The following is a 10,982-nucleotide window of genomic DNA, read 5'->3' on the forward strand; positions in this document are numbered from 1 at the left end:
GAATCCAATTTAGCTTGGATCTTTGTGACCATATTCTATGCGCAGAACCCCGGAGGGCAGGCAGTCATCTGCACCTGACCCCAAACTGCAGGGAGCAGGTCAGGTATAAGAGAATGACAACACAGCTGAATAAAGGAAGGTAGTTTGAGGATAAAGGAAAATTATGCATGTTCCCAAACTAAGATCGGTTATCCAGGGTAATAGAAAGGTTAAAAATTTGAGAGAGTGGGATTAAGTGTCAGAGCAAGGTCCCTAAGAGAGCAGAAGAAGGACCAAAGATGCAGCAGAAGAATTAGTATCAGAAAGAGAACCCATTTATTGTTCTGAACATGGGTGTGAAAAAGGAAAAGGAAAAAAAAAGATTCTACAGGGACAAGTTGAGATAGACATAAGGGAGGTTGAGGTGGCTTTTTTCCGGTGGGCAAAATCTTTGAAATAAGAAAGGAGAGAGACCGAGGGAAAGGAAAGGGGTTTGTGTCCAGGGTTAGAACAACAACAGCTATGGTATATAGGCTAACTAACCCGGCCACACTTTGGTGAGGGCCCCGGAGCTGGGCTGGGCATTTGGGAGACAGGAGAGGGGAGTGACCCAACCTCCAGGTTTCCAGTGGACCTCGGGATGCTGCCCCATGCTGTGCAGTCTGCATACGTGAGCACGTTGAGCCCTCCAGTCAAACAGCTCATTCCTTATGCTATAGAAAGGCCCCAAAGAGGATGGCTCAGAAGGCGGGTGGTGAAGACAGCGCCGTCATCCAGAAAGGTCCATGTGCAGAGCCACTGCCTCCCCCCCACCCCACCCCCACCTGCTTGGCACAGGTTCCCCCCATCGTCCTCACTTAGGTCTAATGTTCTAGAAGCACCTGAAAGTCACAAAGCATTCCCATGGTACTCATTCTTCTGTTTCAACCATCTATTCCAACCTTATTCTAAAACGGATTCTTAAAATTATTTTTTGCTTCCTAAACACAGAGAACATAAGCTTCATGTAAGTAGAATAACGGTAAAGCTGCGTTTTCACAGAAAAAATGTTACCAGCTTATTCAGTGATTTTAAATTAGTTTATTAATTGTATCAACACATTGACTAAGGTTTTAAATATCCAGACTAGGCATTTTCTCAAATATTTATACTTAGTGATAATTAAGCACACACATAACTCAAAAACAGCCTTAGCTGTTACAATAAATAGATAACATGTTTTCAAGAGAGTCACAAAAGAGAAAGGTATCTAAAGAGAATTGGTGTTTCCTGGGATAATTTTCCACAGAAATCAAAACACTTAGATTTTACTTAATACCCAATATATACATGACATTTCAAAGTACTTCTGTTCCCCCAAAAGAGGCCCCTCCTCCCTTTCCAGGGATGTGTTGGTAATTACTAATACAACTTGATAATTTTTCTCAATTCAGTAACAACTTCTAAAAATATCTACACCAATAAAGACATAATGCCTCCAATATCTTACGGGTATGTCAGTCATTCATCTGCATAGACATCTTTGAATTGTCTCAAGCATATTGTATCAGTTGGCTTGAATCTAAACTGATGAAAGCCTAGTGAGAAACACAGTTTAATGATCTCAAAGCAAAGTTTGAAGAAAAAAAGTCTTAAGGACATGAAATGAAAATAAAAAGAATACTGAGAAAGAGACAAATAATGCCTTGCATAGTCTAAGGGTTCAATACGGACAGGCCCGAGTATGAAGGAGCATGAAACCAAGTGTGAGAAGAGTGTCTTTCTTCAGTCTTGGCACCTAACTTAACTGGGGCAAGTGGGTGAACTTTCGATTTTATAAAACTACTGAAACTCGTAGTTTTATTTATACAGAGTAAGTTGGTGAGACTAGATATCCTAGATTTTTCAAGATGTCCCTGAGTTCCAATAGTTTCAATTCCACACGTGAATCCTCTACTGATAGGTGTGTATCCCATTCTTACGTCGACCCTAGGGAAGATCTCAATAAATGGGTTGCACAGAATTCCTGGTGGCCCTGTCCTGGCTTTGGCACGTAATTACCTGAACATACAATATTTACTGAGAACCATTGAGGGAGCTATTCTGGACTTCTTAGAAGTTCAAGTCTGAGCAGGCTCTTCCTGGCTGACTAGCTGAAGTATGTCAAGGGTTGTTTGAGTAACTGATTTTTTTTGCTTGCTCTAGGTCCGCACTTGCGTTGCATCTCACCATGGAGCAGATGGCCTGCTGAAAGTTGTCACTGACCACCACGTACAGTAGTAGGTTACCAAAGGTGTTCAGGGCAGCCAAGGGTCTAGAAACGATGTAAGCTTCATGGATCTGGTTCTCAACAGAGCAGCTGATTGAAAGCAGGCGAGATTCGATCCGGATGACCCTCAAGATGTGGAAGGGTAAAAAACATATATAAAACACGAGGAGTAGCAGGATGGTTAGCCTTCTAGCTTTCTGCTTCAGGCAACTGTGGTTGTGAGGTCCTTGGGTTAGGGTGTAGATGATCGTCGTATAGCAAAGTGTCACTATCACCAGGGGAAGGCAGAAAGTAGTGGCCGTCAAAATTAGATTGTACCATTTGATGGTGGCGAGGTCATCCGAACTGGTGAGGTCAAGGCAGGTAGATCTGTTGGTCCCGGTGGTTGAGGTGATCAGGAAGGTCATAGGAACAACGGCCACCAGTGAAACGATCCACACCACAGCGCAGGCCACCACGGCCCATCGAGTTTTGTGAATGGAAAAGCAGCTCAGGGGGTGAATGATCACAAAGTACCGGAAGATGCTAAAGCAGGTGAGGAAGAGGATGCTGCTGTACAGATTGAAATGGAATCCGAAGCGGATAAACTTGCACATGAAAGCCCCAAAGATCCAGTTTTCATCGCTGGCGTAGTAGTGAATCAGGAAAGGGAAGCTGGTCAGATAGAGCAGGTCTGTGCAAGCCAGGTTCAGCATGATGACGGTGCTGCCTTTCCAGGGCCGCATTTTGAAAATGTAAGTGGAAATTGCTACTGCATTCCCTGGAAAGCCCACCAGGAAGATGATGCTATAAATAACAGGGAGGTAGTGCCTCTTGAGTGGGATTTTTTCATCAGTGCAATTTCCCAACGGCGCTGCATAATCGGGGAAGTCAGAGGCATTTGCAAAACTGTCTGGTGACTCATTCATGGCTGTCTTTCATCTTGCAGGAAAACAAGAGTTCGGCTTGGCAGTTCAAATCGGCTTCGAAATAACTCTCTGATAAAGGAAAATAGAAAACATTAATGATGGGGTAATGAAAACAATGATCTTCTTTTATTTTATTTTTTTTTTAAAGATTTTATTTATTTATTTGAGAGAGAGAATGAGATAGAGAGAGAGCATGAGAGGGGGGAGGGTTAGAGGGAGAAGCAAGCTCCTCGCCGAGCAGGGAGCCCGATGCGGGACTCGATCCCGGGACTCCAGGATCATGACCTGAGCCGAAGGCGGTCGCCCAACCAACTGAGCCACCCAGGCGCCCAACAATGATCTTCTTTTAAATGAAAATTGCTCTAAGATCCTAAATTTGCCACTTCTTTCTCTTTAATCTCAAAGAGACCCTGTGGAAAAGAGATTGAATTTCTAGGAAAACTGTTGTGAGGCAAGACATCTAATAATAATATAAAAGTTAAATTACCACCAGAATGAAAATGAAGGATTGGAAAAAACAACTGCGCTTAGCTGTGGAAAACAATTTGGCAAGGTTGCTGTTTGGGGACGCCCTAGGGCGTCACTATTAGAGACTTCACCAAAGACCCGCCATTACTCAAGCACGAGGCACTTCACCATCGTGTTACCTCTAAACTTCACAAGATACTGACAAGTGTTTCTTACTTTCTCTATTTTACAGAAGAAACAAACACTGAGGGAGGTTTTGCAACCTGTCCCTGGTAAGGCATCTAGGGGCAAAGCCGGGGTTCAACCTGTGTTAGTCTGATTTAGAAGCCATCCTCTACTCTGCCTTACCTCACTGTGCTGTCTCTCCATCTGGATTCCCCCAAATACCTCATGGAATGTGAAATGGGAAGGCATGAAAAGACAGAATACCGGCCATTTTTTAAATGTAGATTTCATGCCTTGCACCATCACGTGTATGGTAGATTTCATTTTCAAATGTCAGCTCTTCCAACCTATTTACTAGCTCACATAATTTGTTCATGCGAGGGCATGTGTGTCTGCCAGGGGAAGAAGAGCAGCAGATTCATGCAGCATTAAGAGCTTTGGGTTCTGTCGCCAGCCTGCCTGACCTTGATTCTCAGTTTAGCCGCTGAGAACTTGAATGTCCCTAAGCACCTTGCTGAAGCCCTCCAGGGCTAGGATCAGTGGGATTTTCACTTCCTTCTTCTTACTTATCAGTGTTTTCTAAAATTTTGTCAGTGAATTTCTGCAATGAGAAAAGCATGAAGATTATTTAAAAGAATTACTTACAATTGGCTTTTTATTCAGATGTAAATAGATGCTGGTAAAATGCATCCACTTACACATTTATGGAGTGCCCACTGTGTATTAATTAGGCACTCTGCCAGCTCTTAGAGATACAAAATGAATAACACACACAGATGTACAAGCCACTATCACAGTCTACTGGGGGAGATGGACATGGACATAATTTTAACGAAATATAACCCTACCGCATGGAGCTCTCAGTATATTTTTTAAAAAAGCAAGACAAACACTTGGAACACTACTGGGCATATGATAAGTGCTCAATAAATGTCGGGTAGTTGTTAATCACTAAGTCCTTTGATAGATGAACAGCACAAAGCTACCGAGATCACAAAGAAGGATGGGAATACCTACCTGGAGAACGGGGGAGGACACTAAAGGAAGGTCATTAGGAAGGAACATTTAAGCTGAAGGTAACAATAGGAAGGGAAAGGCATTCCAGGCAAAGGGAATAGCATGTGCAAAGCCACTGACATAGAAGGCTCAGGGGAGCTCTAAGTAGCTCAGTGTGGCTGCTACATTAGGGAGCAGTGGGAGATGCAGCTGGAAAGAAGAAGTAGCTGATAATGAAAATAATAGCACCTCCTGTGGACAAAGCTCTACTACTCTAAGTGTCTTACGTGTATAAATTCATTCAATCCTCACAGCAACCTGGCGAGGTAGTTCTGTGATCATGCCCATTTTACAGAGGAAACTGAGGCATGAAGAAGCAGTGATTTGCTCAAGGTCACCCTGCTAGTCAGGAGTGAACCAAGATACAGACTAGGGCACTCTGTTTGCAGAACAAGGCTGCCCCTCACAATACATAGGCAAGAATTGAACTAAGTGCCCTAAAATAACAAGGCTGAATTAGGTTTTATCCCAGAAGGGCTAAGTAAATCAAACATCATAAATTGTGTGATGCAGGGCTAAATTGTCAATGATAATGGTACTCAGCTCTTTGGGTTGAGAGAGGTTAAATAAGTTGATATGTTAATGTACATAAAGTGTTTTGAAGGATGCCTGGTACATACTAACTGCTATATCATTGTCGGCCATCATCATTACTATTACCTGGTACCAAAATCTACACTTTCATGCTTTCCCTCAGTGTAGCAAAGAGGTATATTTCAGACTGGCCCAACTTAACTAATCTGAAACTGATAAAATCTTCCCCTGTTCATTGGCCTTGAATATACTCCTCCAGCTCACACTTCAGGGGCAGATCAGGACGCCTTTAAATATTTATGACTTTTATTCCATATGAATTGGGGAAAGACTAGCCTAGGGATGGGAAGCATGCCACTGGGCAGCCATTAGGATCGTCCGGGGGAGAGGCCAGTACTCACTGGGATGTGTATTACAGACGGAAAGCAAATGTTTCCCTCCTTGTCAAGTTAATTTACTCTCACTGGACACAATATTCCTTGAACTATTACCTACACAGTACGGCAGGTGATAGGAGTCAGGTCCTGCTGACCAGCAAGGGTGCTCTGAGCCCAGGAAACTGCAGCGGAGAGCTTTTTCCTTGGCCAGATTCTTTAAATGGACTCATGCACAGGTATTTAAACCTGAAAGCAAGGGGTCATGGTCAGAGAGTCCCTGAGGCAGCACTTCCAGAAGTCACTTCTTAATAAGTCCTGATTCAAGGCCACACTGTTTGTCTGTCAACTCCCTGAAAGCAGAAACATAGAATCACCTTGTATCCAAGGGCCGACTAGGAGAAAGTGCTCAGTATATATTTGCTTAAAAAAAAAAAAGAACAATGAGCAACATCAGCAGAATTTTATCTTAGGCTGAAGGGTTAATGAAGTGGCAAATATTATTTTTTAAAAAGTTTGCTTCTTTAACCACTTTTAAAGCAAGAAGCACAATTATAATTTCTGTTATTGCCAAATAACCCCCTGGCCCTGGTATGGGGCCATTTTAAATAATGATCATATCAGGAAAAGACAGGTTGTAGGTAGAAACAACCACCTTACTGTTTTGAAAAATAACAGTTCAACTGGGGATTTAGTGAAGACTGACTGACCCGTTGTAAGGGAGGAGGGGTTAGCTAAGAAATTTAACCCCTCTTCCATAAGCTTCAGCAAAAGAATGGTTGAGTTTACAAAATATGGGTCAAGTTTAGAGCAATGGACAGAACTGGGCAGGGATGTGAGTGAAGTAGAAGAGGCAGGTTCCAGAGTCCTGTGAAATTTACTACCACCACCCAGATGTCCACAAAGGACTCATTTACATTCAAAGGACAATAAAGAAAAATGTGATGTGTCCCCTGTTTTTTGCTACAACAGTGGATCTCAATCATAGGGAGGTTATAGACCACCTAGAACTAACCGACTCTTCATAAACTGGCAATAGTGATCTATTAAGTTTCAACATAACCAGATACATACATGTGAACTAAACTAGATAACACACAAATAAAAGCAAGCGCCAATGATTTGGGATATTTTTATAAAGAAAAAAACACATCATTTTGGCTCTATTTTTTTCTCTGAAATTGGGAAGAGAATGTGATTATTTGAGGCTAGTTGCAGGACATCAGTGTTTTGGAAACACACAGCTTGGGGACCGCTATCCTAAATGCCAACTTGCCCATGAACCTCACACACTGGGATACCAAGCTTCTGCAGATAGGGAAGATAGGAACAGAAATAGCATCTATTCAAGTAGCAGCATATACCACTGTATGTCCATGGCACACTCTTGCCCATTTGGTGGGAACAAGTGGGATTAAGGATGAAATGTGATTTTCCTAAGGTATCTGTTAATTTTGTAGTAAGCTCCAAACCCAACTTCCCAGACCCCACCCTGTCAGAGTTCTCTTCCCTCCAGACTCACGCCCTAGGTTTTTCTGGTGCTATTCCAAGGCTGAGTTAACATTCATTCTTTCCTCTTCTCAAGCTGCCAGTGGACCAGGGACATAGAAACTTGTAACCCTGAACCTCTCACATTCCTTCAGAGTCCTCGGAAACTGCAGCTGGGGCTGCTTTTGGTTATCAAGAAGAACCGTAGATAGACATTTCATTCACAAAGATCCGTCTTCGTTTCCTCCTCTACATATCTGTAAACTGATTTGATTTCGTACTAGTGAAAAACAGACCAATTCTTAATCCAGGCAAATTTGAGAGGCTCATGAATGTTGTCCTCCCAGAATTTGAAGGAATCCCTCTCTCTAACCCTTCCCTCAATCCCAGTTTTCAAATAAGAATCTGCCACTCAGTCACCCTAAAGACTGTTAGTACTTGCCATGCTGATGGGGCCCAAAGCTATGATTTTAGCTATTTGATCTTTAAATAAAGTCTATGGAAGCCCTCCTGGGAAAAATACATGTACGGGCACACAGAAATTTTACATACCATTTGGAGATTTAGAGACAGTACTAAACTTGTTCATTAAATCCACGGTGACAAGACAAGACAAAAAAAAAGAAAGAAAGAAAGAAATGCATGGGGGGCGGGCAGTGTTCCTTCACTTGTTGGGAAGACTGTGGGGAAGTGTCTTGGAACCTTTGCTAACACCAGGAAGATGCAGTAAGAGCTAAGAATGTATCCAGAAGTCAGAATCAATCAGTGTCAGAGATGAATGCTCTCTGTCCCCAAAGTACCCCCACCCCCCAAAGACACCCATGCTTGGTCCTGCAAAAGGCACAAGATGGGATTGACAGTCCGGAACTTTTTCAGGCCTCCCTGAGATAAACCTCTGGCCATCTTAGGCTTTCCTTTTCCCTGCGGGGATGCGGGGTACTCCTGCTGCCTCCGAGAGAAGTCAGGGGCCCCTGCTCTGCCCGCGCCCCTGTCCTGCCTCAGAGACGTGCCCGGGGGCTCTGTTCCCCAGGCTAAGGGCGCCCCGTGTCCCTCCCGGATCAGCGCCGGACCCCCGCACCCGGCCCCCGCCGGCCCTCTGGCCGCTCCCGGATCCGATCTCCGCTCACCTGGCGCGCGGTGCGCGGCCCCCGTGTGCCCCGCGTGGCCGTCGGAGCGCGGCTGAGCGCTGGCGGCGGGACAGTCGGAGCCCAGGTCCCGCGCACCGCCCCTGCCCCTCCCACCCCTCTGAGCCCGGCGGCAGGTGCATGCTCCTGGTCCCGCCCCAGCAGACAGCATCCTCCCTCGCCCGCTTTGGAGGCCGACCAGGGGCAGCAACTTCCACTCCCGGGAGCTCTGGACATCCTCCATGTCGGCTGGTCGCGAGCCTGCACAAAGGGAGTATTTGCAGAGGTGGGCTCTTGCCCCAGGAGGGTTGGGGTCCTCTTGCCGGGCTCCAGAACTATCGGCACCATCGCCTGCTTGCCCACAGTTCAGGGCCTTTTATCTAGCTTGGAATGGAAGCAACTTCAATCTGACCCTCTAAATTAAAGACTTCCACTGAAGTGTATTTTTCACTGTATCCAATTACAGGCCTGTCCTCCACCACTCTGCAAAGTCGTTTAAAAATAGTTTGTAACTGTGTAAGAAGAGCATTTGTGTGGATCTCCAGATCTAGGTCGAAGCCCTCTTGCCATAGGACTTGGGAACAACAGCCTCTTCGCTTCTCTGAAACTCAGCCACATCATCCAAGATAACAGGGCTCTGAGTCATTGGACTCTACGGTCCCTTCCAGCATTAAAGAAGAGTTTTGTGTACTGCCGAAAAGGAGATGAGTGGAGAAAGTGCCTTTCACGCTCTGCTGTGAATGGGCCTAGAACGCCGGTCTGCATTTCCATGTTGGTGGGCAGTATCACGACCAGTCCATCCTGTGGGCATGCAAGCCTGCTTGAGCAAGAATGGCAAACCTGGCATTCCAGAGCCCAAGTGAGAAAACTCCCCTAGCTGATGGTTGGGATAGTAGGTTTTTAAATTTTATGCTTATCATTATTATTATTTGGGTCCCAGCCTTTCCAGGGAAATACCTTGCATTAGGAGAAAAATTATTCTCCAGTCTTACTGTTTTTAATCACTTCCTCAATCCCTCATTTGGAACTATTTGACCCTATTTTGTGCCAATCCACCCACACATTCATTCATCAGACACTTGCTGCTTGGTTATTCTATATAATCAAGGCACTGAGGAGATAAGGAGGAATAAGACATGATCTCTAACTTCTAGGAACACATGTCCTAGAAAAAAATAAACGATTAATGTTGACACTGGTAAATTAGGGTGCTAGAACATGCATAACCCAGGCATAAGAGAAGGAGAGATCAGAAAAAGCTTCCTGGAGTAAAAAGACATTTGAACATTTTTCCATGATGAGCAGGATTTCCAGGTAAAGAGGAAAACAGCTGAAAGAAATGATTTAAGAACAAGTGTTAAGTCCTAAAATCTTAAATGCGCAAGGAACATTTTAAAATATCCAGTTCTGGGAATATAAAATGGTGCAGCCACTATAAAATACAGTATAATCGTTCCTTAAAAAATTAAAAATAGAATTGCCATGTGATCCAGTAATTCTACTTCTGCATAAATACCCCAAAGAATTGAAAGTAGAGATTCAAAGAGATATTTCTACACCTATGTTCATAGCAACATTATTCACAATAACCAAAATGTGGAAGCAACCCAAATGTGGTTTGTACAGATAATGGAATATAATTCAGCTTTAGAAAGGAAGGAGCTTCTGACACAGGGTACGACATACATGAATGAACCTTAAGGACATGATGGTAAGTGAAAAAAAGCCGGTCACAAAAGGATAAATACTGTGTGGTTCTGCTTGTATGGGATCTTTAGACTAGTCAAATTCATGGAGACAGAAAATAGCTATCACTTTATCAGAAAACAATGTCTTATGACCTAATACTCTAAATCTTTTTTTAAATTTTTTAAAAAAGATTTTATTTATTTATTTGACCCAGAGAGAGCTAGAGAGAGAAAGAGACAGAGAGCAAGCACAAGCAGGGGGAATAGCAGGCAGGGGAGAAGCAGGTTCCCCGCTGAGCAAGGAGCAAAGAGCGACATGGGGCTCCATCCCAGGACCCTGGGATCATGACCTGAGCCGAAGGCAGACGCTTAACCGACTGAGCCACCCAGGCGCCCCATAACCTGACACTCTAAATTGGTCCATCAACAAGATGATTATTAGGAGCTGTCTTTTCTTTTAATGTTTACCTGTAAATATAACTTCTTACTACAATTCAAAATTATCACCTATAAGGTAGACATTTGCAGGAAAAAAAAATACTAACCAATATAGATCTTAATCATTCTCCGAATAAAAAGAATGACAATTTACATATCTTTAAAACAACTTGCATTAGAAAATGATGTCACTAATTTAGACCATGTTTAAGCTTCAAGTTTAGGTCTTTTAGTAACCCAAGTCAAAGACATAGAGGGTGAAATTCAGCTTCCATTTAAAATTGGTCTCTTGCCCAGATTCAGAAATGCACTTTCTTCTTTTAAATAAGCACTTGATAGAACAGGATTCCAGCACTTACATTCACGGCTCTGTGAGGAACACAGGTGCGCCAGCAATGTGCTGCAATCGACCCTTCGAAGCAGAGGATGGGACTTACCTTCATGAAGATCGGGATACTCAGAATGTCTCCAGTTAAGAAGCACTGACATCGGGCGCCTGGGTGGCTCAGTTG

At 43.7% G+C, this 10,982-nt stretch overlaps 1 protein-coding gene across 1 annotated transcript; it reads right to left on the reverse strand.

Annotated features, from left to right (window-relative positions):
- Nucleotides 1–1,075: 1,075 nt before the first annotated feature.
- Nucleotides 1,076–8,433, reverse strand: OXGR1 (oxoglutarate receptor 1). The gene is made up of 2 exons (XM_006742120.3): nucleotides 8,348–8,433; nucleotides 1,076–3,204 (listed from the first exon to the last, which is right to left on the reverse strand). Exon 2 carries the CDS (start codon nucleotides 3,133–3,135, stop codon nucleotides 2,122–2,124), a length of 1,014 nt encoding a protein of 337 aa, XP_006742183.2. The 5' UTR covers nucleotides 3,136–3,204; nucleotides 8,348–8,433; the 3' UTR covers nucleotides 1,076–2,121.
- Between the last annotated feature and the right edge of the window lie 2,549 nt (nucleotides 8,434–10,982).

This window comes from Leptonychotes weddellii, chromosome 3 (genome assembly GCF_054177405.1).
Source record: "Leptonychotes weddellii isolate Sample4059 chromosome 3, ASM5417740v2, whole genome shotgun sequence".
Classification (NCBI taxonomy): Eukaryota; Metazoa; Chordata; class Mammalia; order Carnivora; family Phocidae; genus Leptonychotes; species Leptonychotes weddellii.

Coding starts and splice junctions, on each gene's coding strand:
- OXGR1 (XM_006742120.3), bottom strand. CDS start 3,135: ATGAATGAGTCACCAGACAGTTTTGCAAATGCCTCTGACTTCCCCGAT.